The 27,548-nt window shown below is 43.5% G+C and overlaps 1 protein-coding gene across 2 annotated transcripts in view; it reads right to left on the reverse strand.

Annotated features, from left to right (window-relative positions):
- Positions 1-27,548, reverse strand: part of RBL1 (RB transcriptional corepressor like 1) — a 50,424-nt gene that overhangs the window by 21,942 nt on the left and 934 nt on the right. For both annotated transcript variants that reach the window (XM_053245238.1, XM_053245240.1), the window contains exons 2-9: positions 25,216-25,349; positions 20,396-20,596; positions 19,728-19,792; positions 19,510-19,638; positions 19,246-19,406; positions 17,745-17,794; positions 16,759-16,945; positions 10,822-10,988 (exon numbers count right to left, since the gene is read on the reverse strand). In XM_053245238.1, the coding sequence (XP_053101213.1) occupies positions 10,822-10,988; positions 16,759-16,945; positions 17,745-17,794; positions 19,246-19,406; positions 19,510-19,638; positions 19,728-19,792; positions 20,396-20,596; positions 25,216-25,349 (1,094 nt within the window). The remainder of the gene's footprint in view (positions 1-10,821; positions 10,989-16,758; positions 16,946-17,744; positions 17,795-19,245; positions 19,407-19,509; positions 19,639-19,727; positions 19,793-20,395; positions 20,597-25,215; positions 25,350-27,548) is intronic.

Below are 27,548 nucleotides of genomic sequence, written 5' to 3' on the forward strand. Positions count from 1 at the left end.
GATCACTGGTGCAGCCTTGCCTGTCAGCAGATTCACAGTATGGGCAACTTTCTCCCTGAGACTCTCTAGAGATGTAGTAGTTGGCCATGTCTTGAGCATCAGTTTGAATTCAAAGAGTTTATTATTGTTCTGGCACATCTTGCCACAGTATAAGCAATTTAGATTAGAAGATGGGGCAAAAATTTATAAATGGAGTAAAATCTATAAATGTTTAATAGCATCCTGGCAGTCTATTCAGCCAGTTCATTGCTTTTAATTCCAGCATGTCCAGGAGTGCAACAAAAACAAACATGATCAGTGGAGGCTCTTTGTTCTCTAGACTAGGAAGCAATGCAGAAAGTAAAGCACACAAGCTGAAGCTCAACAAATCTAACACTAGCAAGAAACTGTGGGAATCTGTGCCTAACAACCTCACTAATAGTGCTGAACCATGCTGATGCATCTCTGCAGCATTTAGTATTCCAGAATCCTGGTGCGTGTACGTGCAAGGGTGTTTTTACTTGTTTCTCCTACATCTTGAAAGTACTCTTTAACACCTGAAAATATATCCCCAAGGCTTGTGCAGCCCTCAAGAATATATTTTCTGGTGTTATGAGTGCCTCGAGGAGGAGGAGACTGGTAAAAATTGCTCCCACCACATGCATAGTGGGGACTCTGTACTACTAAATGCTAAAGAGGCACTTTGCAAGCAGTACCTCCACACAGTTCATGAGGATGTCAGCCAGTATATGGAACAGGTATGTCCAAGCCTACAACTTTAACGTAATGCAAGGTCCGTGAGATTGCAGGAAACAGCACTTATTCAACTGAGAGTTTTCTTGCTATAGTTTGATGTTAATTGACAAAAGCAGTGAATGTGGGAAGTCTGGATAAAGAGAGCTTATGTCACCTGTGGCTCCCAATTGAGTTTTTCTGAAAGATGACTTTATTTATTCTGGACTGACTGATAAGAAATTATTTTCGAACTACTGGGAGATATCTAGAGATGCCTAATACTAGAAGTAATGTTTTTGTTTGAGCAGAAGGATGTTGCAAAAGGTTATTATTCAGAGGAAGTAACCTCTGTTCCAGTCACTCTTGCACTAGGGAACATATAATTTTGTCAGATCTTTCACAAGTGACTCTTGAGAACCATCAGGTTGCTTACTGTAAGAACCCTGTAACTGGGGTTCTTCTGTTGGTCATCTGTCTATTCACACTACCGGGCTTCACATCCTTGTGAAGGTTAGACTTGGAACTCTCCACGCTACCCTTACTCCCCATCTTTTTGGTGGTAGCTCCACCCCTTCTACTATAGCACCATGCAACTAGCCCTCTCTTTAGGAGTCCATGTGACTAACCCACTTAGGAGTCTACTGCAGCCAATAGCTCTGCAATGGGGTGGCTGGACAGGCATGTGAATGGATAGATGATGACCAGAAGAACCCCAGTTACAGGTAAGCAACCTGATGTTTTTCCGAGTCTGTCCTTCGCTCTACTGAACTCATCACAAGCGCAGTCATCATCGGAGCAGAGCAGTAACTAAAGCAGAAGAGGGCAGGCGCCTCAAGTGAATATGGTTTGCTACACTGCACAGCCAAAGTCTGCATCCCATCTTGCTCCCACATCCAAGTTATAGTGTCTAACAAAAGAAATAGGGAGGCCCACATTGCCGACCGAAATATAGATTCTAGTAGTATACCCCATCAAAGGCTGATGATGTCAACAGAGCTCTGGTGGAATGTTCTTTTATTTCTGAGGGAGTATTGAGGGAGTATTATTTTTGAGGGAGTATTTTTGATGTAGCCTAGCTTGATGGTGCATACATTCCAACTAGATATCAACTGGGAAGATTCCCGATGACCCCTATGGGGTTGTCCATATGTTATGAATAAGGATTTCGAGGTCCTGAAAGAAAACATAAGAGAAGTTCTATTGACATAAAAACCAGAGACTGGTGGATATCTAGGGTGTGCCAGCACCTTTCCACTAGTCGTAGGATTTGGGAAGAAGACCGGCAAGGTTATATCCTGAGAAGAATAATAATAATAATAATAATAATAAATAATACTGTGAAATACTGTGAAATAATACTGTGAAATAAATTCACTAGCGATATAGCAATGGAGTTTGGACTAGACAAGTGTGCTGCATTAATAATAAAAAGAGGAAAAATAACAAAAACAGAAGGAATAGAACTGCCCAATGGAAGCAAGATCAAGAACTTGGAAGAGAAAGAACATTACAAATACTTGGGCATTCTCCAGGCTGATAACATTGCACACCCTGAAGTTAAAAGAAAAATGGGAAGTGAATACATCAGGAGAGTTAGAAAAATCCTCAAGTCCAAACTCAATGGCGGAAACACCATACAAGCCATAAACACCTGGGCTATACCTGTTATCAGATACACTGCAGGAATAATAGACTGGACCCAAGCAGAGCTAGAGACGCTAGATCGTAAGACCAGGAAAATCATGACCATCAATCATGCTCTGCACCCCCGCAGTGATGTACAGTAGATAGGCTATACCTCCCTCGCAGCTCAGGTGGAAGAGGAATGCTGCAAGTCCATCAAACAGTAGAGGAGGAGAAAAGAGGCCTTGAAGAATATATCAAGGACAGTGAAGAAGATGCACTTCAAATGGTCAAGAACGAGAAACTATTCAACACCAATGAAAGAAAGCAGGCCTACAAGAAAGAACAAGTCAAGAACCTAGCAGAAAAATGGAATAAGAAGCCACTGCATGGTCACTATTTGCACAATATAAGTGGAAAATCAGACATCTCCAAGACCTGGAAATGGCTTAAGAATGGTTACTTGAAGAAAGAAACAGAGGGTTTAATACTGGTTGCGCAAGAACAGGCACTAAGAACAAATGCAATAAGAGCAAAAGTCAAAAAATCAACCACAAACAGCAAGTGCCGCCTTTGTAAAGAAGCAGATGAAACCGTGGACCACCTAATCAGCTGCTGTAAAAAGATTGCACAGACTGACTACAAACAAAGGCATGACAAGGTAGCAGGGATGATACACTGGAACATCTGCAAAAAATACAAGCTACCTGTAGCCAAAAATGGGTGGGACCATAAAACTGAAAAAGTTGAAGAAAATGAAGATGTAAAAATATTATGGGACTTCCGACTACAAACAGACAAACATCTGCCACACAATACACCAGATATAACTGTAGTTGAGAAGAAAGAAAAACAAGTCAAAATAATCGACATAGCAATACCAGGGGATAGCAGAATAGAAGAAAAAGAAAGAAAAAATCACCAAATACAAAGATCTACAAATTGAAATTGAAAGGCTGTGGCAGAAAAAGACCAAAATAATCCCAGTGGTAATTGGCGCCCTGAGTGCAGTTCCAAAAGACCTTGAAGAGCACCTCAACACCATAGGGGCCACAGAAATCACCATCAGCCAATTACAAAAAGCAGCTTTACTGGGAACAGCCTATATTCTGCGATGATATCTATAACAGCAACAACATTGATAATAAAATTCTGGCATCCCAGGTCCTTGGGAAGGACTCAATGTCTGGATAAAACAAACCAGTCAATAACACCTGTTTGACTATGTAAACAAGAAATAATAATAATAATTCAATTTCTATACCGCCCTTCCAAAAATGGCTCAGAGAAATAACAAACAAATAAGATGGCTCCCTGTCCACAAAGGGCTCACATTCTAAAAAGAAACTTAAGACACACACCAGCAACAGTCACTGGAAGTACTGGGCTGGGGGTGAATAGGGCCAGTTATGAAAGGCTGAGACTATCTGGGAGGAAGGAATTGTCAGTCCTAAGGGCCACCTTGTCTTGTTGAAAGACTAAGTATGGAAGATCATACCATAAGGCTCTCAGCTCTCTCAACCCTCTGTGCAGAAGACCATCTTCAGTGTAAGCAAGCGGATGTCACAAGTAACCATAGATTCTAAAGGCTTGGCAATCAGACTTGTCAATACTAGAGTCAAGACCCAAAGAGGTGTGATCAAAGGAATATCTGGTTGCAAACTGAAGAGACCTATTAAAAAGTGTTTCACCTTAGTATGTGGAAAATAGGCATGGTGTTATGACACTCTCAATGTGCTGCAACAGCAGCTGGATGTATTCTAATGGAAGCCATGTAAAGGCGCAATTTTTTCAAATGTAGCAAATAAGACAATATCACTGGCAGAGGGGCTGACTTGGGGTCTCCTCTGTGGAGATTCATGACATGTGAACTGAATCTTTTCTATTTTGCTTTATAACAAGAGAATGTGGAAGGCTTTCTAGAGACTGACAATACTTTGAACAGGACGAATGACCAGAGAGGTATTTCCATGCTGTCAGCCATAGTAGTAAGACATCCAGATGGGGCAGCTCACACCTCTGTTGAGATAGTAGGACTGGACAACAAGGTAAGTGAAAAAAAGACAATCGGATGGAGCAGCTCATACCTCTGTTGAGATAGGAGGACTGACGACAAGTTAAGTGAGAAAAAAAGTCCTCTGTGACAGACACAAGAGAGAGTTGGAAACCAGTGATGTCTTGGCCACAATGGCGCTATGGGAATACAACAATCTTTGTCTCTTGCTATCTTTTGCAGGACACTAGGGAGAAGCAGAATTGGCAGAAATAAGTAAGTGGAACCTATGCCTCAGTTGACCATAAAGACGTCTCCCAGAGACCTCTGTACGAGTCCTGCCCAAGTACAAAACCCGGGGAATTGATGATTCTCTGTAGCTGCAAACAGATCCAACTTGGGTTGTCCTTACATCCTGAAAATCTTGCTTACCTGTAACTGGGGTTCTTCTGTTGGTCATCTGTGAGGCTTCTACTCATGAGAAAGGATATGAATTCTGATTAAGTGGTTTGCTATGACATTGTTTTGACCTTGAATGTGAATCACTGAAAAGTGGATCCAATGACAAAGGGCCCAATTCTAAATCTCGAGACACAACAGTAGCAAGGACCTGGATCCCGTGCTTCCTTGAAGCATGATATAGGCCTTGGCCATTGCATTGTCCATTATAAGCTGTACTCATTGGTTTGTAAGGAAAACCCTTAGGGCCTTGCATATTGCCAGCAGTTCTAGATAATTTATGTGGTGCTTCACCTCTCACAAGGTCCATTGCCCATTCGGTCGTAAGTACTTGTAGTGGCCCCCTTCAAAATCTGATTCTAAAGCATCTGTTATCATGCGTATACAGGGTGCTGGAGTCTTGAATGGTGTATAAAAGGAGTAGGTTTTCCAACATACTCCATCATTCCGCGCTTCTGCAAATTTTGTGAGCTATGTATAGCTGCATATTCTATATTAGAGGACAGAAACATCTATGAACCATCATTGAAGGTGCCTCATCTGTAAGTGTGCCAACAGCAGAACAGCTGTCAATGAGGCCATGAGACCTAACATATGCTGGATGTATTTTGCTGAATGGTGAGGTTTTGTTGGATGGAGAGAGCCGCAGTCTGTATTTGATGGACATGCTCAATTGGTAGATAAATGGCTGCTGCTGTAGAACTGAACAAGGTCCTGAAAAACTTTACCCTGTGCATGAGTCGTAGTTGGGACTCGTTCAGATTGATCTTGAGACCTAAGCATTGTAAGTGGCCGATGGTGATGTTCAGGTGATTTTGTCATATGCGTTTTGAATGAGCTGCCAAAAGCCAGTTGTCTAAAAATAGGAATATTTGAATTCCCTTCTCTTGTAGATGACCAACTACAACTACCATGCATTTTGTATCAACTCTTGGGACTGAAGAAAGTCCGAATAGCATGGCTCTAATTTGGAACTTTTGAGATCCTATCTGAAAACAGATGAACTTTCTGTGTTGCGGCTGTGTAGTAATATGGTAATATGCATCTTCTAAGTCTATGGATGCAAACCATATTCCTTCTGCAAGAAGGGGAATTATATCTGAGACTGTAAGCATGAGGAAACTTTTTCTTGTAAGTGATGAAGGCATTTAATCCTCGAAGGTCCATGTTGGGACGGAGTCCACTGTCTCTTTGTGATTGTGAAATGGGATATATGTAAACTGTCTGTGCAGTAATCTGGTACTTTTTCTAAGGCTTCCTTTTGAACTAGTACTTCTACGGTATTAGCTAAGAAATTTACAATAAAAGGAAGTACTTTTTCACACAATGCATAATCAACTTGTGGAATTCTCTGCCACAAGATGTGGTGACAGCCAACAACCTGGATGGCTTTAAGAGGGGTTTGGATTACTTCATGGAGGAGAGATCTATCGATGGCTACCACCTCCAATCTCAGAGGTACGATGCCTCTGAATGCCAGTTGCAAGGCAGTAACAGCAGGAGAGAGGGCATGCCCTCAGGTCCTGCCTGTGGGCTTCAAACTGACATTGGGTGGGCCACTGTGTGAAACAGGATGCTGGAACAGATGGGTTTGGGGCCTGATCCAGCAGGGCAGTACTTATGTTCTTATTTCTTCCCAGAGAATTGGATTCAAGATGGTAGTTTTGGGCCCCAAATCTGGGGGACATTCAAAAAGCTCAATGGCGTAACCTAGGCAAATACTGGAGCAGGCAGAGGGTAAACCTCTGGGCATACTGTTTCCATCTTGCTGCTGCTTACCTGCAAAGAGCAAGGAGACTCTTGATACAAGGCTTTGTTGCTGTGTTCCTGTTCCTGTCATCTGCCTTGCTTTTAGCAATCTGCTGCTAACCCTCAACTTGTTCCAGCTGTTGAGCTTCTTGCTGTAATTAGAGCTGTTCCACCTCTGTTGGTTTTTAGGAAACATCTAAAGACTCATTTCTTCAGTCAAGCTGTTTAGCTATTTAGCAGTTTTTATGTTTTAGTTATTTTAATTTGAACTTTTATGTTTTAATTTTTTGTGTGCTTTGTTTTATTGTTGTCAATTGCCTATATGTCAATTGTAGTGGGCGGTATAAAAATATGTTAAATAGATAAATAATAAGTGCCCAATTATTTGTTGTAATTGCCTCCCAAGTGTCCAGATACGGTCTTAACCTCGTTCCAACATTCAAATAGTCATGCCTTGCTTGAGGTGGATTTGATCTTAATCTTTGATGACTTATTAGCAGAAAAAGGCTCCTTGGATTGGTTGTACCCATGCTCTCGAAAGGAATAATGAGTGAGAATGTGTGGAAGATCTGGAGGATGAGATCTGAAAGGCTTGTTAAATTTTGATGTGGTTGGAGGGTTTAGACTCATAGATTTGGCTGTGTTCCAAAGTTTCTGAACACATTCCATAGACTTATCCATCTTTAATCCAAATGAAGCTCTTCAATTCTGGTTTTAGCTTCTGGTACTAACCCAGACGAATGAAGCCAGGCATGGCATCTCAAAGCTATGGAGCTCGCCATAGTTTTTGCTGAGCCTAGCAGTACGGAGAAGCTCCTCATTTAACTTGAAAGCTTCTTTCTGTACTCTGAGGACAGCATCTTTCTTGTTTGGAGTCAAGGAGTCCAGATATGGTGATAATTTCTCCCACAAGTGGTTGTATCCAGTAATGCACACTTGGTAGTTTGCCATCTTCAGTTGAAGTGAAGATGTGGAATATAGGTATTTGCCAGTAGAGTCCACTTTCCACCCTTCTCTATCAATCAGAGTAGACAAAGCTCTATTCCAAGAATGGTTTTGAGCTGCCTCCACTATAATTGAGTTTGGAGTAGAATGTTTCTGAAGAAAAGGGCAATCTTCTAGTTATAGTTTGTAGAAATTTTTAACTTTCTTGGATGTTGCTGCAACATAAGATGGCTTCTCCCAGAAGCTACGAGTAATCTCGAGCAGCACTGAGTTCACAGGTAACGCTACTGCTTGTTGGGTGTCAGTATCGATCAGGTCAAAAATAGGGTTAGTTGATCTTTGGTTCGAAGGCCTTTCCAGAGACTTGGTCCAAAAATGACCTGAGGTCTTCCAATGGAGGAGGGGGCTTTGGATTCTCCAGCCAATCTGGTGGAATGGAGCCTGACGTTATATCTGCCATTTAAGGATTTTCTGTTTCAGCTTCTGAGTCAGGGTCTGAAGAATGAAGTATTTGGTCCAGGAAAACTGGGTCTACCCATTTGAGATGTAGATTCCTGAGAAGGGTTGTTTGGTTTCAAAGTACCAGATGGATGTGGTTTAGCAGCTGCAGCAGTCTGCTTTGGCTCCATTCCTAGAGGAATGGAACAGGCTGTGATGTCTTGGGTGGATTTTGTATAGGGTGCTTGTCTTTTAAATGCTGTTGAGAAAGAGGTGGGGACCTCTTGTCACATGAGTAATACCTCCTGCAAGATGGCTTGGAATGTCTGCAGTGTGGGGATTGGGACTGCAAACGGGATCTGGAGTGGCAATCCCAAGGGTAGCACTCCCTATAACTTCCACAGCCACAGTGTTGGTAGTAATGCTTATCTACTCTATAGTATGGGTCATAGTAGTGTTCATTAAAAAAAAAGTATCCATAGCTATCTGAAGAATAGGATAGGTGAAATAATCATCTCTGTAATGCCTGCTATAGTACCTCTCCGATCAGGGAGAGTCTGCATAGCAATCATGCCTGTACCGAGTCAATATGATGAATATTTATACAGCGCTTTTCAATGGAAGTCCCCAAAGTGGTTTACATATATATAAATAAATAAAATGGCTCCATGTCCTGAAAAGGGCTCACAATCTAAAAAAGGAACATAGACACCAGTGCTCAGAAGGAGGGGTGTACTCTTTCTGTATCAACAAGCTGGAATAATCGGACTCCCTCTCACAGTCAGAATGATAAACATCTAGGTCCTTCTCCATGTCAGCAAGCTCATCGGGCTCCATTTCTATGACAGGCCAAGGCGGTCTGCTCGGTACAGTGGAAGGCTCCAAGAGGGGCTCTGAAGGCAAAACATGCTTGGTTTTCTTCAGCACTTTTCCCGGCTTCATTATGAGAGCCACAGGAGCCTGAGATGCCTTGTTACCCACTGTACGAGGGGTGGTACTCTCCACTCTTTGATCATCACGGTGCGACGGAACTGGAGTAGGCAACTTCTTTTTCTTTTTTGATGGCACATTTTCATGTATTAGGGAACATTTCTTCTTCTGTTTGCTTCGGTGTACACGCTACAGAGAGCCCCATAGGGTTTGAAGTATGCTCTGGTATTGCTGGTCCTGCAGGAGCCGGAACTACTTGACCAGCTGCCAAAGCAATGGAAAAAGCCGTTGAAACTGCAGGTGGCTGAGCCAGAGAACAGGGAACAAGTCACAACTCTAAGATCTGAGGCCTGGAACATACAGTCTGATTCGGCAGGAATTTTGGGCAGAGCATGATCTGCTGACTCACGATTGGTAGCTTCCATACTGCTTGACGAGAAGTATGTTCTTTCCCACAAACTTGCTTGGAGTCTAGAGACTCTATTACAGCGCACTTATCTGGTGAATCTTAGGCAGTGCATGCAAAACTGAACAATATGAGTTTCTCCGAGGCAGAATAAACAGAATTGGTGGCTGTCAAAGGAGGGAAACTTCGCTTTACAGCTAGCACACCTCTTGAAAGAGGGTTTGTGGGCCATAAAAGGCCCTGTGAGAAGGAAAAAAAAAATCCTTTCTCTCCCTAAAAAGGAGGATGTGGCGGGGGGCACTGAAGACAAATCAAAACACAAAATGAACAGAGTAACTATGTACAATGGGAGAATATTAAGAAAACCTGGAGGGGGACAAAGAGAGGGAGATAAGGCAGAACTATTAAACCTAAATAAATAAATAAGAAGTTCTCCAATCGGCCAGAGGTGTTTACTATTTATTTATTTATTTATTTAATTTCTATACCGCCTAATATAGAAATCTCTAGGTAGTGCACAGATTAAAACATAATATAAAATATAAAACATTTAAAATTAATAAAGATAAAACTTTGTCTGGATGACTCTGGGCCAGTCATTTCTCTTTCAGCCTAACCTACTTCACAGGGTTGTTGTGAGGAGAAACTTAAGTATGTAGTACATGGCTCTGGGCTCCTTGAAAGAAGAGCGGGATATGAAATATAATAATAATAATAATTAATAATAATCACAATAGATAAAAACATATTAAAACTACTTAACAGATTCCTAAACTGAGTAGAGGGTTAGTTACATGGTGCTATAGCAGAAAGGGGTGGAGCTACCACCAAAATGATGGGGGATAAGGATAGCTTGGAGAGTTCCTGGTCTTGCCTTCATGAGGAGATGAAGCCCAGTAGTGTGAAGGACAGAGACCATTCAGAAGAACACAGAATTTCAATCATTCCCTCAAAAACGAAGGAAGAAAATTACACACTGATGGGGATTTCCCTGCAAAATCCTACTTATAGAGGCAAGCTATTGCTTATTAAAACCTTGGAACAGGCTAATACATTTCTTCAAATATTGGATCAAAATGAAGTAGAAGGTTCTATACCTTCTTAACGGTGTAGAAGATGAACCAGATCAGGGAAATTTGCTACAAGATCCTACTTTACAACAGCAATGTCAATACGTCAATCTAAGAAAAGAGAATATTTTGACTTTAAAATGCACAACTTGCTGTGGAAGGTCTAGCTTCACATGTGTGCTTCGTAAGTGCAAAAAAAAAAAAAAAATACACTGGAGTTGGGATCAGAGTCTAGCTACTTTAGACACATCCAATGGGATTTTTAACTTGCTTTTTAAACCACAAGAACACCCATGCCATATTGTAAATGGTTTCTGGAAGTCCTCTAAATTTCAAAAAGTGATTTGCCATGTAACATTTGGAGAAAGAGTACTTGAAGTTCAACACACACAACTTGGTTCTGGCTCCTCCAGTTTGGAGACAACAGATAGGAAAAGATAGGAAAACAAAAGACCTACAGATCTGAGTAGCAGATAAACACATTACCCACTTACACAAAAATAGCTACAAGCTGTTCACTTGGTGCATTTTTCAGCCCTGTTACAATGCTTTGTAGCCGGCTTACGCTCTGTGTTGCAGAAGCAACAGGAGTAATTACTGGTTCCTTCTCTCTCAGGTATCTCCTGCCAGTCAAGGGAGTCGAGGGTGCGAAGGATCTTTTCTAGTAAGTTAAAATGAAACTTATTTCAATTGTTTTGGCCCACAGTTAACTGCACAAATATAAAACCTCGGATGATCATTAATTGTCTATTACTATAGTGCCCAAGGAGAGTTCTAATCAGGGTTGTATCACTGGACAGAGCACATCCAAGAACAAGCAGGAAATGCTACAGACTGCAGGTATCTTGACTTGATCTGAATAGAATGGTGGTGTACCAGTTCTGATATCACTAAAGTCAGGAACTATTGTCAGGATTTAGCCATCACTAGACCTATTCAGTCAAATTTCATTGGATGGTTACTTTTCCTCCTCCTGTCATTCTCTACTCCTCACCCCACCTTGTGCAAAATAGCTGCATCTCCTCTCTGAAAACCAAAGGAAGTGGTAAGTTTTTCTACTACTTACAGTCAAAGACAGTTGAAACACTTAACACTTTCATCCTCAATTATGTTAATTATTCAAGTTTCTTAAAACAGATTTAGAAGATAAAGAAGTTACACAAAATAAAGCAATTATACACAATGGATTTTTGTTCATGCATAATAAAAAGGTATGATTTTGAATTCTGAAAAATGAAACCAGGGCCTTCCAAGCCAGACAAAAATGTGTAGGCAATTCATTGTACTAAGTGACAAGAATTTCAAAATGTGAAAACTCTTATCCACTTTCAGAATCTCTTATCAGAAAGTGGCAAATTTCTCAGTCCTGCATCTATGCTATCCTCTTGTATTGAATAAAAACCACAGGTAAGCAGAACATACATATTTGATTGCTGACTGGCACGTTGTGTCTGTCTGCAAGAAGACAGAAATTAGCAGAAAGAAATTAAGAAATTAACACTCAAACAGTAGACACAGAGGCTATTCCCGCGATCACTGGAAAGCGGGCTAAGGAAACTTCGGTGAGGCCCGTGCTCCCAAGGCGGCTAGCCTGCCTAATTCCCCCTCCCCTTAAATGAGGTTGAGCACTCTGTTAACCTCATTTGGTTGTTCGTGTGTCACCACGGCGCGCAGCGACATATGAGTAGACCCCCGACCGGGAGGCCACAAGCAGCCTCCCAGGCTCGGGGGGCTCTCCAGGATGCCCCACGCGAGTGCTCTCCCCGCAAGCCCAACAGAAGCTTTTCTTACAGATTGTGAGAAGAGCGTCACAATATTTTTTTCCTATTTGATGCTGCTTTTTTACTGTTAGGTTGTTTCTGTTAATTTTGTTTTTATTTCTCAACAACACACTGGTGTTTCTATTTTTTTATTTTTATTTTTTAAAGAAAAGAGAATTTTTAAAAGAGATTTCAAAATATGTTTATTTTTTGTAACTGAACATCTCATGGGTTCAGTTACAAAAATGTAATCGTTATGTTAATTGCTCTTCCCCTGCTACCTGGGCAAAGAGGCACCTTTTTAATGTGGGGATTCTCTTTATTTAGCAGGGGGAACGCAACTGGCCCTATTCACCCCCAGCACAGTACCCCTCTTGTGACTGTTACTGGTGTCTATCTGATGTTTCTTTTTAGATTGTGAGCCCTTTGGGGACAGGGAATCAGATTTAAAGGGGCATATTTATTTACTAGCTGACCCGCACAGAGCATCTGCACGCTCTTTGGGGCCTGCTGTTCTCCCCCCCCGCCCCACTCTCTCCTGCCCTCCCCCCGCCCCCCCTCCTGCCCCACTCTCTCTTGCCCCTTCCCTCACTCTCTCTTGCCCCTTCCCTCCTCACCCCTCTCTTGCCCCCCTCCGCCTCCCTCCTGCCGCCACAGCCAGGTCCTCCTTACCGAGGCGGCGGTGGGCTGAAAAGCGCCCCAACGGTGCCATTCCTCGTCTCGGGTGGCAAACTGAGGAGTCCCGCCACCCATTTCCCTCCCACCCCAGCTTCCAACGGGCACTGGAGCTGCGCCCCGCTGCCCATTACCTTTCGCTGGTGCCTCCTCTCTCCTCGCCTGGGCCTGGCCATCCTGCCACTGCCTCCTGCTCCCGGTGGCCAGGCTGGGCTGCCGCCTCTTTCATACCTGGGATGGCCTGGCCAGGCCATCCTGCCACCTTCGCCTCCCAGCGGCCAGCCAAGGCCACCTCCTCTGGCTGTTCTGCAGCCCGCTGCCGCCACCTCCACTTTTTCTTTCCCCTCAACTCTCGCGAAAGGCTGGAACTCTCGTGATGTGTTGCGAGAGTTCCACCACCAAATTCAGGACACGCATGCCGGCTAAGAGAATTAATTATATAGATTTATCACACTTGTATACCGCCCCAAACTTGCGTCTCTGGGCGGTTCACAATGATATAAAACAGTTAAAAACACATATAAAAACACATGAAAACAAAAAAACTAACAATTTAAAAATCAATCACAGAATTAAAACGTATAAATTATCAAGAAGCTGAAAAAGCCTGAGTTAAAAGATGGGTTTTTAAATATATTTTTTTTAATTGTCAGAGATGGAGAGGATCGTATCTCAATAGGGAGTGCATTTCATAATCCTGGGGCAGCAACCAAGAAGGCCCGTCTCTGTGTGGCCACCAGACGAACTGGCGGCAACTGGAGACGGACCTCCACAGACAACTGCAATGGATGGTGGGGCTCATAATGAAGAAGATGTTCTCTCAAATACCCAGGGCCTAAGCCATTTAGGGTTTTATAAGTTATAACTAGCACTGTGTATTTTGCCTGGAAACCTAAAGGCAGCCAGTGTAACTCCATCAGCAGAGGTGTAATGTGGTCTCTCCGAGATGACCCACAGACCAGCCCGGCCGCTGCATTCTGAACCAACTGAAGTTTCTGGACTATGTACAAAAGTAGCCCTACATAGAGCGCATTACAGAAGTCAAGTCTGGAGCATTGGTTCACTGACCGTGAAGGCTTCTTTTTGCTGCTGCATCCAAGGGCGTCTCCTTGAGTGGGTTATGCTTCTCCACGTGGCTCTCTAAGGCAGGACTATGCAAATTAGTTAGTCTTTAAGAGGTGGAGGCGCATGGCCCCACCTAGTTCTTTTAGGCCAAGTAAGCCAAGAGTACAGGAATTTCCTTCCTGCTGAGCCAGTCCACCACCGTGTTCAGGTCACATTGCATGTGGTGGTCTGTTATGGACGCCACATGTTGTTTGGCCCACTGGAACAGGAGAACTGCTTCCACCTGCAGAGACTTTGAGCTGGTTCCCATGTGCTTTCGCCGTGTTGTCTGTGCGGAGCAGTATGTGATGGATTTGGACTATGTGTTAGAATGCCAGAAGGGCCAACCAGATTGCTTGGAGCTCCAGCCAGTTGATACTGTGTTCATTTACAGCGGCTGACCACTTCCCTTGAGCCGATTCGTGGAGGCAGTGGGTGCCCCATCGGTGCTTGCCTGTGTCCGTGGTGATAATGACTCATGGAGGATCCAGGAAATCCTTCCCCATGGAGAGGTGTGGGGGTGTATTCCTCTATCTTACAGATTGTAGCACGCGAGATGGAAGACTCACCCATTTGATGGACTGTACTGCAATCTCTGGGTGATGGGTAGCAGGAGCCACTGTAAGGGTCACAGGTGGAAATGTGACCAGGGAACAGATTCCGAAGTCACCACCATCAGTCCCAGGATCCGGGGAGGAATAGCAACATCATGGACTTCTGTCTCCAGGGTGGCTCTGCACTCTGGTGGTAAGAAGAGCTTGTTTCTTATTGTGTCTATCATGACACCCAGGTGTAGCAGTTGGTGTGACGGGTGTACTTAGCTCTTCTCCCTGTTGACCAGGAACCCATGGGTCTGGAGCACCTATAACATGGTGTTGAGGTCTTTCTGGGCAGACTGTAGAGACAGAGATTGAACCCACAAGTCATCCAGGGAAGCAAAAATCCTGATCCCCTAGGAGTCAGAGATGTGCTATGACTGGTGCCAGGACTTTTGTGAATATGTGAGGAGTTGAGGAGAGGCCAAAAGGCAGCGCCCTGTACTGGTAGTGCATTTTGGCGTAGGGAAAGCACAGCAGAGGGTGACTGTTGTGGACTATAGGTACGTGCAGATAAGCCTCCTTCAGGTCTATGGAGGCTAGGAAGTCCAAATGGTGCAAGACCTCTGCAATCGACCTGAGTGATTCCAAGCGGAACTTCTTTTTTTACAATGTGGTTGAGGTATTTTAAGTCCAGAGCCACCTGCAGGGAGCCCTCCTTTTTGGGCATGGTGAAGACGAGGGAATAAATGCCCGCTCCCTGTTGGTCCTCTGGCACCAGTTCCATTGCCCCAATTGATAGGAGGTGCTGGATCACTTCCTGGAGACCCTTGTGTTTGAAGGGGAGGCGGGAGGTCAGAGTGGGTAGGAAGCAGTGAGGTGGGTTTTTAGTCAATTCTATGCAGTATCTCCCCCTTGATGACGTTGAGTACCCAACAATCAGAGGTGGTGCCCTCCCAAGGTGTGTGAGAGGAGAGGCGGGGCTTCAGAGTCCTCTGACTTCTGTCCATCTGACCACTGTCCCTCCTTTTTGTCTGGATGCTCAGAGTCTGTTCCCCCCAAGGGGTCCCCAGGAGTGTCTCCCCTTGGAATTGGTTCTTCAGCCAAGGGAATAACTGGGACCCGCACTTGTCGGGTTTTGTTTGGGGGGTGTTAAGGATTCCCACCTGGGGGTCCCACAGGAATTCTGGATGTGGGCCCTCTGGGGTCTGGTGACTCATGGTCTGAGATTTCAGAGGTACTCTTTGCTCTCTGCTTAGACATCCACTTTTTTGTACTTTTAATGTGCTTGTGTTTCAGGGAGCAGGAGAGAGCAGCAGCGCTGGAGCAAACAAGGGTACTTGGCCTGGGGAGTTGGCGATGGGCAGGAATGAGTTCAGGGCCTGGTATGCTTCACCGGCAACAAACGCAGCCGTTTGAGCAGGCAAGAGCCCTGGAGTGCCACACATCAGCTGTGCAGTGGGAGGGTGGGGTGGCATGCTCCACTCCAAGGACTTCCTTTTGCTGCCCCCAAAACACCCAATTGAGCGTGATGAAGTTCTGGAGCGCAGCCCACCAGCTGTTCAGAGGGACGCGTGCTCCACTCCGAGCTCTCCCCTTCCAAGAAAAAAGCTCGGCTCTGCAACCTCTGGGGCAGCTTGCCAGCTGCTTGAAGGGCCTTCAGTAGGCTCTGTTGGAACTTCCCCTTCCTGACTCTGATGTGAAACACACGTCTGGCAGGAAGAGAAAGGGGGGGGGGCAAGAGAGCCCAGCGATGGGGAGGGGCACACACAGGACAAAATGGAATATGAAGAGAGAATCTGTGTCTGTGTGTGTATTAAAAGAACAGTAAAATAAGGTAAATGTGAAGCCTGAAAAAGAAAGTGAAAAGAAGTTTCTTTAGAAAGAGAAGCTGAGAAGAACTGCCTTGGAGCCATGCAGGACTAAAAGAACTGGGTGGGGCCAAGCTCCTCCACCTCTTAAAGACTAACTAATTTGCATAGTCCTGCCTTAGAGAGCCCCCTCAAGGAGACGCTCTTGGATGTCAGCAGCAGAGAAATATTCATTTCACATGACCAAGAGTTCTGCTAAAACTATTTCTGAGTTATTTGTCAAAATGCAGTTCTTTGGAAAAACAATGAAAGGAAGGGATATATGAAACAACAGTCTCAAGTGGATGTAAAAAGTTTCCTCCTTTGGGAGTTAAAAATTAAACAGTGCATTTGGATGACGGTATTAAAACTAAACACATATCAGAATGGTTCATCTGAGCACATTATTCCATGAATTCTGCCTATCAGGAAATCTTATTGACTACCATTTACTACATACAAAGACAATAATACTTGATCTCAGAGACTATCACAGAAAACACTACCTTCTCAAAATGCTGCTGAAGATTATACTCCACAGGTGCGTTTTTTGTCACAATTCCTATTTGCATGTCAGTAGAAAACTTCTGAGGCGTTCCAATTTCTTCTTCTGCATCTGCTCCCAAGAAAACCCTCTCATCAAAGTCACCCTTTGTCAGAACATATTCTTCATATTCCTTATTCAATGCTTTGCTGGAAAGACAAGGAATAAATGTTAAAGGAAACCCAACTGTTTTAACTTTATATCTCATCTATTGCTCTACACATACATACTATTCCAAATCCCTTGTAAATATATTAGTATAATATAAACAAGTTGAAGCTCACTTTTTTAAAAATTAAAGAGCACATTTGATGAAGCAGGCATTGAGCAAGCAGCTCTGCCAGTCAGTCTGCAGCAGTCCATTAAATATGTTACAGGTTTACAACTTCTATTTTATTTTTTTATTCAACATACTTATATACTGACCCAAACTCATGTCCCTGAGTGGTTTACAATAATAAAGCCTAAATTAAAACCAGAATTAAAACATTTAAACAAATTAAAGCAATCAACAGATTCTACAAATCTAATTAAAAACCTGGATTAATAAATGTGTCTTTAGGGTCCTTTTGAACTTGACGATAATCCTGTAGGGATCCAAACAAAACTGCTTGCGGAAGTTGGTTGCAGTCTGGACTGTTTGCAAAACGGGCCTGACCCAAAATAGAATCAATGCCTAAGTTGATGATTGCAGCAGAAGTAAATTTCTTAAATCCACACCCCTAGGTTGCTTAGGGTTAATAGGGATTGATCATACTCTTCGAGATCATGTGTGAAATCATTCCAGAGTCTTCAACTAATAGAAAACACTCTAATTCAATCAATGTTTATTTTTACTGCCAGTAGTGCTACAATCATGACAGCAGAGCCATTTTCAAAATATTTTACTACCTGATGCTAAAGATACTGATACCTTAGAAATTATCCGAATGCCTTTATTTCACTTACTTGTTGTCTACAAAGTTACTAAGATCCAACAGACAGTCTCCATTTAAAATCTGGAAGAAAAAAAATCCCCATAAAAGTTAACACACACAGTACAGTACTCCAAACATCAAGAACAGGTGGATTTCTGACAGCATGATTATTATATAGTTAGTACTTGCAGCTTCAAACTAAAAATATTCTCTAGAAAGTGGTCCAAGGGTGTCCTCCTTTATTGGTATCAGAATAAAATAAATATCCTGCAGTTAATAATGCTTTTCTTGTACCTGACAATTAAAAATAGAAATACAGGTCTCTCTAGCTCTATTCACGTTATATTCCAACACTTGTACAATCTTGTGTAAAATGTACACAGGTACAGTGATTCACATGTTCTGTTGAATGCAGGTACAGCAGTACACTTCCTATCTATACCATGCATTTGAGGGGGCCAGCACCCAAGTCTGTGTTCTTTTAAAGTGAACACAGATACAATCATTAACACAAAAACAAGTATGTGTGTACTTACATCTGAATTCAGGTACAACACATTTTCTGAATAGGGCTACTGTTGTAATGAATTTACGCAATGTGCGAATGTGTGCAACATGCATGCACAACATGCGCGTGCGCACTTCCAATCCAAGGAGGCACTGGGGCAGCAAGGAGTTACGTAGCCACCCAGCTGGACTATTTTTTAAAAGACAGTGCCAGCGGGGGAAACACCGGGGGGGGGGGGGAAGAGCACCCTCCCCTGTCTTTAAAGATATCCTGTCCCCCTTTGAACAGGCCAAACTGCTAGACATTAAAACTGGTTCAGAGGCCCTTGAACCGGTTTGTGCACATCTCTACTGCAGAACACATGCATGGGGATGCATATTCTGTAGGCAGGGGAGCGATGCAGATTATTCCCCTAGGTAGTTATATCATTTTAAACATAACAAACAAAAGATTACTGGGGCAGATATAATGTTGCCCCATGAAGAGGGTGGGGAAATGCCCATGGGAAGAGGAACCTAGAAGGCACTCCCAATTGTCAAGTTGTGGTGCAACTTTACATCTGGCACTAGGCTAAAAAGGTTTTGGACAATGGCTGCCTGAGCTGCCCTAATGTGGGGGAGGTAGAGGGTGTCTGAGCTGCTCTAATACTAGAAAACATAAAGCAGCCAGGTGGACAGCAGAAAGACATTTGTAAGGAAAGGAACCTGAAAGACAGGATGGACAAAGTAGAGAGCTAGATATTGCTAGGAACTGAAGTTTATTTACTGATGTGAAATAGCAGCCAAACCTCTGGCTGCAGGTCTCAAGTTATCATCTAATAACAGACAAAATTACACCAATAAAATCTATGATTAAGGAAGAAAGATAAGAGAAAACGGACACTTTTCTCCTGTGCAGCAACTGTTCAGAGTAAATACCAGTTTACTTGAGCTTCAAAAGCACACAGCATGAGGACATCTCCTCATAGTGAGTCCTTTGACCCTACTATTGTAAAAATGGTTAACAAGTATGTGAGAATGCATACCTTCCTATCAAAGAGCTTTGAGATGTATGGTTTAAAGTAATGTTCCTTTATGCCTTTGGCTTCTACCAAAAGGCCATCATGTAATTCACAGAGGGTAGCAATAATGCATGGAGGCCCTTCAGAGGTCTTGAAGTCAGCTGTGTCAAAGTCTGCTGGCAAACCTTAAAAACAAAGGGTGGCGGGGGGATCGCATGGTGAATAAATTATCGGTTTCAAAAGACACGAAAATGTTTGTATTTTTGTAGACAAGAATCAGGAACATACCTTTGAAAGACAAATTCAATAGATCTCTTTTATATGGACACAGAATGGCATTTGCAAAAATCAGATCCAAGCAACACAGAAGCAAATGGTATGAGTTCACTAAATCGTCCCCAATCATACTGAAATTACCTTTGGAAAAGACCACACCAGATTAATTAAAACCACAATGCAAAATAATTCAAAATGAATGTAGGGAACAAAGCTAACCTGCTACCTACCTTTTGTATACACAAACAGTGTCCAGCAAAAGTTGAATAAGTCTTTAACACTGCAAGGTACCCGTCTATTGGAAGAAAAGGCATGTTTCAGTTCTAGAATACTTTTTAAAAACAAAACAAAACACACAAACTATTCACAATCATTTTCAAATTGAAAGCACTCTGTTAAATTCTAAAACATATTCTTTTCTTTCTGAAGATACTATATATTTTATTTAACAATTTTATATACCACCCAAAACTTATGTCTCTTTATGTCTGTTAAAACTGTTGCTCAGGGAGCCAGGAGATCAGCTGCATTCCAGCATTCCTTTGAAGCCCAAATGGTGGGGATGGGGAAGTCATTTTCGCTTCTCTCCCTTCCCTGCAAAAGCCCTGTTCACTGCCAGGTATGACATGTTCCTGAGGGTTGTGCACTCCCCAGGAATCTCTGTTCCCTCCTATATACTTTCTGCCCAACCGTGTGAACCTGCCCTTAGTGTCTAACTTCACCCACTAATTTTCCTTACATTCTTTTCTTCATGTATCTTTAAAATCTAAAATATAAGCCTGCAGAAAGGATTTTGTCACCGTTGGTTTTTGCTACATACTGTACAACATCATGTCTTTAGCCACTTAATATTATTATAAAATTACACTAACATCCTAGGACTGCTAAATAACAGTACCTGTGTTTCCTGCTTCTTTGTAACTTTGGTTGTTCGTCATAAGGGTTTTTAAATATATCCAAAAATATTGGTGTAAATTTCTTAAAAATCACTGTGGACACTTCAAAGTTTCTCTCCAGCCTCTCCACTCTCTCGCGAAACTCCTGTGACAAGTTTGACATGTCCATCCACTTTTTCATTTTACTGAAAAACTGAATTAAGCTTAAAAGAAAACACTGGATTTTAGCTTTTTCTGTAATTCCGATAGCACATTAGCATAAACAGTGCAAAGTGCTTTATCATTCTTATTTTGTACCAGTTTACAAGTACACGAATGTCACAATGTTCAAAATCAATAAAGTACAAAATATCGAATGGCTTGCAGCTGAAGTGCATGCAGTACACACTGCAATGACTTGCACTGAAAAGTGCTCTGTTTGAGAGGACTGGGGGTGTTATGAAATATTACCTTAATATTGTGATTACATTAATTACTGAAATTATCTGTAATTACAGATAACATTAAGTTAATATGCATATGTGAACCAGCTTTAAAAGGCAGTAAAATGCCCAACTCTCCAACTATTTTTCATGCCCACCCCCAGCACTGTACCTCCAGTGACTGTTGCTGGTGTCTATCTCATGTTTCTTTTTAGATTGTGAGCCCTTTGGGGACAGGGATCCATCTTATTTATTATTTCTCTTTGTAAACCGCCCTGAGCCATTTTTGGAAGGGCGGTATAGAAATCGAATAAATAATAACAACAACGCCTAAACAAGGATTTACATGAGATTTTCCACACCTAATGCCTTATTGACTGACCCCTTCTCTGGCCAGAAAACTATTTGAAAAACAGATATTTAACTTGCATTTCTGAAAAATCACACCCTGAATATTAGAGGCTTCTTGCAGTAGTTGCAAAATTTGCTCAGAAGCAAGTAAGATGGGCATGTTAAGTCTGATCTTATATGTCTAAGCCAGGGATCAACGGTGTGCATGGACACACAGTCACCTTAAAACAACATTAGCTTGTTTCAAGCTGGGAATAGCCTTTGTTAATTTGGATGGGTTAGTCCATACAGGCTTCCCAACTCATATCTGTTGCAAACAAGATATTTAGTACTTCCATTCTCAAACATGGAGTACAGAAATTGGTATTTTCTCAAATCAAGAGGCCACAAAGGAGGCCTTGACAAACTTTATTTGGATCTAGGAGCCAGACAATGTTAATTTGACAAAGTTTTTGGACTTAGTGATGGACACCAGAGTTGCCAGAACCTAAGGGGTATACTCGTGGGTCAAATGGGCCATAAGACAGAATTTGGCTTTTTTAAAGCCAAATCTGGCCACCTAGATGGACACTGTGGGGCAGAGGAGAGTTAATGGGTTTCTTTTCATTCCTTTTACAGGCAACATACTTAGAACACAAGCAGGGCTGCCTGGGACAAATAAAGATTTTATTAAAGAAGTCTACCTCTGAATATTTCAGTCAGGAAGAGTAGTGCCAACACACTCGTATGAATGGAGGAGAGCTGGTCTTGTGGAAGCAAGCATGACTTGTCCCCTTGACTAAACAGGGTCCGTCCTGGTTGTATTTAAATGGGAGACTAGAAATGTGAGCACTGTAAGATATTCCCCTCAGGGGATGGAGCCACTCTGGGAAGAGCAGAAAGTTCCCAGTTCCCTCCCTGGCTTCTCCAAGATAGGGCTGAGAGAGAGAGAGACCTGCCTGCAACCTTGGAGAAGCTGCTGCCAGTCTGTGAAGACAATACTGAGCTAGATAGACCAATGGTCTGACTCAGTATATGGCAACTTCCTATGTTCCTAAGGAAAGGGTGGGGGTAGGGGGACCATATTTTTAAAATTCATTACTTAAGCATATTCCCCTCAAAAATCTAAAAACGTATGCACCACAGGAAATGAGGAAGAAAGGTATTTTCGGTAGATAGGCCAAGTGTTCATACCTCTCTGTCTCAGTTTCAACAAAAGGAATTATTGTTTTTAGTGGTTCCTTCCACTAAACAGTACCTTGTGTAAGAAAACTCCCCCCCCGCCCCCCCCGCCCCTGTTTCCTTCCCACCTCTCCCTCCCAAAGTGCGCTCTGGTGCTTGACACCACTACCACATTAATCACTGATGCGGTTCTGGCTCTGCACATCCCATGACAAATCGGTCCCTTTCTAGGAAGAAAAACAAGAAAAACAATGTGCTGGGGAGACTGTGATAGCCCTGAACGGGCCAGCAAGTGAGTTACCAGCAACAGTACATGAAGTTGGAACAATAGCAGCAGTGCATGCCAGAGCATGCCATGGGGTGATGCGGAGGCAGAAGGAAAAAGGGGCAGTGGCAGGAATGTGCAGCCCAGAACTTTTGCACAGCCGGCCTCCTTGCTCCCTCCCAGCCAGAAAATGCATGCTCTTCTCCTATTCCAAAACTACAGCAGTGAATCCTCCTGCTCCCACTGCTCCCTCCAGCATTAGAGCCCTCCTAGCCCACACTGAGTGACAGCAGTTGCTCTGACAATCTGGCTGCTTCCTTCAATACTGATCCATGCAAAAGGGGAGGGGGCCTATTTGATAACATGGTGAAGGAGGAGAAAGTTGTGCCCAGGAGGACTTGGAGAGAGGGAAAAGAAGAGGCAGGAAGGGTCGGGCAACCGTGGGCTCAGGCCCAGAGGTGGAATTACTTTGAAGCAATCACTGAAATGGATTTCTCTAGCCGCCATGCTTAAATTTATAGGCACTCTGGCACCTGGGGTTTGTCAAGCTCTGCCACACCTTCTCCAGTGCCTCAGTATGGTTGGTAGACACACACCACAAACACTCCATCAATAGCAGCATCAGATGAAAGAAACTAAATAAGCACACAGCAGCATGAAACAATAAGTTTCAATTTTAACATAAACTTTACATAGCCACAAAGCAAGCATGAACTGTCCCCTTAGCTATGCAGGTCAGTCCTGGTTAGTAGTGTGCACGGATCGGTTCGGAGGCCATTCCACTGGCCTCCGAACCGATCCGGACAAGGGGTGGTTTTGGTTCGGGAGGGTTGGGGTGGGGGGTTCCATTAAGGGCGGGGGGGGGCTTTACTCACCCCTCCCGCGCTTTGCAAGTTTGGTGCCATAATTATTTTTAAAAATGCGCCGCAGAATTTCTCGTTGCTCGCCGCTCCTTCTTGACTTCAAAATCGGGCGGCAGGATACTTCCCTGCCGCCCCCGAAGCCCCCTCAAGCCATTTGAGCTCTTGAAATCTCGCCCGGACCGAGTGCCAAAGCGCTCGGGCGGGCGGCGGGGAGATGTCTGTCCGTCCGCCCGCCCCCTTCCCTGCCTTCTGCGAAGTGCAGGGAGCCTGCTTCTGCGCACGCGCGCGCAGAAGGCTCCCTGCACTTCGCAGAAGGCAGGGAAGGGGGCGGGCGGACGGACAGACATCTCCCCGCCGCCCGCCCGAGCGCTTTGGCACTCGGTCCGGGCGAGATTTCAAGAGCTCAAATGGCTTGAGGGGGCTTCGGGGGCGGCAGGGAAGTATCCTGCCGCCCGATTTTGAAGTCAAGAAGGAGCGGCGAGCAACGAGAAATTCTGCGGCGCATTTTTAAAAATAATTATGGCACCAAACTTGCAAAGCGCGGGAGGGGTGAGTAAAGCCCCCCCCCGCCCTTAATGGAACCCCCCACCCCAGTGCCGAGCCGCAGGTCCGCGGTCCGGTGCACACCCCTAGTCCTGGTTTGCATGTGAATGGGAGATGACATTTGAGCACTGTAAGATATTCCCCTTAAGGGATGGGGCTGCTCAGGGAAGAGAAGGTTCCAAAGTCCCTCCCTGGCAGCTCCAAGACAGGGCTGAAAGAAACTCCTGCCTACAACCCTGGAGAAGCCGCTGCCAGTCTGGGTAGACAATACTGAGCTAAACGGACCAAAGGTCTGACTGCGTACAAGGCAGCTTCCTATGTAAGCAGAAGGCAAGGGACAAGGATAGACCTAAACTAGGTCTAAATGCTACTCAACAGTCCAAGCTTACTCCATAGATTTGAAAACTACACTAAAGACTTGGATATATACACAAGGTAAGAGAGCGCTCGTTTCTTCACACTCTAAAACTTTGTGTACCACAATATGGTATAATTGGTTCAATAAAACCCTGCTTGAGGCCACATTGTATGTGTAGGCCAGAGAAAAATTTATCTATCCTATTACACTCTGTACACATCTCTGAGGCACAGATTATTTGTTTGGGTTTTTTTATCCTACATCAAGCAAGATGGAACATCTTGTGCAAAACACAAATAATTGCCCCTGAGCAGGAGTCTTGCACTTATAGGTATATACCAGTGTTCCCTCTAATCTTTTTCATCTGTGTGCAGAGTAAGTTTTGTTCTGGGTGGCAGAATCAAGGCAGTGTGTGTGCATGTGCATTCAGAGTGTGGCCTTCCTGATTCAACCTAAGCAGGATCTAAAATTAACTGAGCAGACACCAAAAAACTTGTGAGCATGCATACATCTTAGAGGGAACACTGGTGTGTGTGTGTATACACACACACACACACACACACACACCTCCTAAATCGGATACAAAACAAAGGTAAAGTGTGCCATCAAGTCGATTTTGACTCCTGGCGCCCACAGAGCCCTGTGGTTTCTTTGGTAGAATACAGGAGAGGTTTACCATTGTCTCCTCCCATGCAGTATGAGATGCCTTTCAGCATCTTCCTATATCGCTGCTGCCCTATATAGTACCAGCAGGGATTCAAACCGGTGGCAGCGCAGTGGGGAAATGCCTGACTAACAAGCAGAAGGAAAACAAAAAGGTACAGACATTAATTGTAAAATATAATAAAACTAACAATACCTCAGCTTTGCTGAGCGCAGTATCCTCGTCAGTGAGACACAATTTCCTTCCATCAAGCCACTTCCAACAGTGGGGATTATACTCTTACGGCAAGCAACATACAGAGCACAAGCCAACCAATGAACAGTTTCCCCCTGTCAAAAGGAAATGATCAATAGTCTTCAAGAGCTAAAGTTCTGTTTCTGATCTCAATTCTTTGTTTGAAAACATCTGCAAGAAACTTTAGAAAAGAACCAGAATTGCCCTGATTTGTTATGCTTTTAGAAAGATATAAAAGCAAGTCAAATTTTGCACAAGACAAATGATACCAAGTTACCAGAAGCTGGATACTATTCAGAGTTTCTATCAGCTCTCTGCAAGATAAACATATTATTCTGACAAATCCTAGTTTAGTCATTTTCAAACTGTGTTCTAGGAAACTATGAGGTTCCCCAAGGCCAAGATCAGTAATGGCACACAAATTTCTCTGGAGGTAGCTTGCCTATTACCACCAATCTTCTGATAAGATGTGTTGGGTGTCTTCTGAAGAGCATTATCAGTTCACACAGAATAATGATAAGGCCCAAAAGGCCTGGACAGCACCCCACATGAAAAGAAAATTGAACAAAACCCAAAATCCTCTGCAATGCACAGAGGCTCCTCAGCAGACAAGATCATATGACAAGGATTCTGTGAAGGCAGGAAGTTTGAAAATCACTGACCTAGATTTTTTATCTATCTATCTATCAACAGCATTGAGGTGATTCTCACAATGGAGAGAAACCAGGCTAAAGGAGCCCAGCCGTTTCCCCCCATCGTGAGAACCAATGGGCTCGCAGGCAAGCCCAGTAATTCACCTAAGAACCCCTCCCCTAAAACGAGGTTAGCAGAGCGCTCCACTAAGCCTAGTTTACTGATCATGTGCCACCACAGTGCAGCTCCATGCTGTAACAACACGAGTAGACTCCTGAACGGGAGGCGACAGGGGGTCTCCCCAGGATGCCCTGCACACTTGCACAGGGCTTCCTGGGACTTCTAGGGGCCAGGCGGCTCACCATCACCACCACCCCTACCGGCTTCATGACTGAGTCATGTGGGTGGCCGATCCAGCTGCCCAGGGCCCGATGTGTGATCGTGTGTGGGGAGAGCGGGTCAAGCCCGCTCTCCCTGCACAAGCCCTACACACTGATCATGGGCAGAGCCTCAGAATCTTCTTAACCTGTTGCCAAGGATATGGATTACAGCAGTCCAGTTAGCAAGGAAAAGAATGCCCACAGAAGACCACTACTGAATCTCTCAGGGAACATACAATCCCTGGGCTGGGCACTTCTGATACCTCCCCATTACTGGCAGATAGGAGAGGGCATCCAGTTGCCCACAGCAACAAGGAAAAACTTACAGCACAATCCAAAACATTTAACTCAATTTCCATTGAGTTTAGTTGGACTTATTTCCTAGTACCTGTGCATAGAAATAATAGTCAACATTGCACTTTAAGTACAAGAAATTGTATTTAATTTATTTGTGACAGGTATAGGGATCAGGAAAATCCACGAGTGAGCGTCTTCCAGTACCCAAGCAGCTGGGATCCTTTTGCATCCCTCAAGCTTGTTAGTTTCTCTTTCCCCCTCCCCCTCGTCATGTTGATTTGTGACAAATCAATTTTGGTGGCAATGACAAACAAATGAATTAATGGTCAAGAAGGGGAAAGGCTTTGGTCTTAAACCAAGGCTTAACTTCCAGTGCTTACTGAGGTATTTATTAAACAAAAACAAAACAAAATCCCAAATCTTTGGGTTCTTCTAACAGGGATATGAGAAGTAACACAAACCTTTAAAGAACCAGAGCACAAATAAAGATTTAAGTGTTTAGAAATGTCCATGTTGCTTACTGCTGAGCATCTTGTCATTTTGATTGTGGAGTGCTATAACATTTAATTTAATAAATACCTTAAGAAGGTTTTTCAGATTCCAATTTTTTCCCTTCTCCAACACATACCCTTGCCAAGAAAACACTGTGTGTTAAGTGGCCCTTAGTCCCTCATGCCTCAGGACAGAAGTTAAGTCTGTAATCCTCAGCACGTATATTATGGAGCAAGTCCCACTGAACTTTGTGTGATTTAACTTCTGAATGAATATGCTCAGGTAATTGCCTTCACACTTCTCCCATACATTTAAGTATCAAGATTTGGGGTCCGGACTTAGAATTTGGGAGGCTGGTTCATGACCTAGGAACTTTAGGTCTTACTCTTGGTACTTTTTAAAAATTAACACATTGGAACTACACTGGCATCATGGTTCTAAGCACGTTCCAAGGAAGCCCTATTTTAAAAGGCACAGGGCAGGGCACACTGC

Source organism: Hemicordylus capensis, chromosome 4 (assembly GCF_027244095.1).
Source record: "Hemicordylus capensis ecotype Gifberg chromosome 4, rHemCap1.1.pri, whole genome shotgun sequence".
Classification (NCBI taxonomy): Eukaryota; Metazoa; Chordata; class Lepidosauria; order Squamata; family Cordylidae; genus Hemicordylus; species Hemicordylus capensis.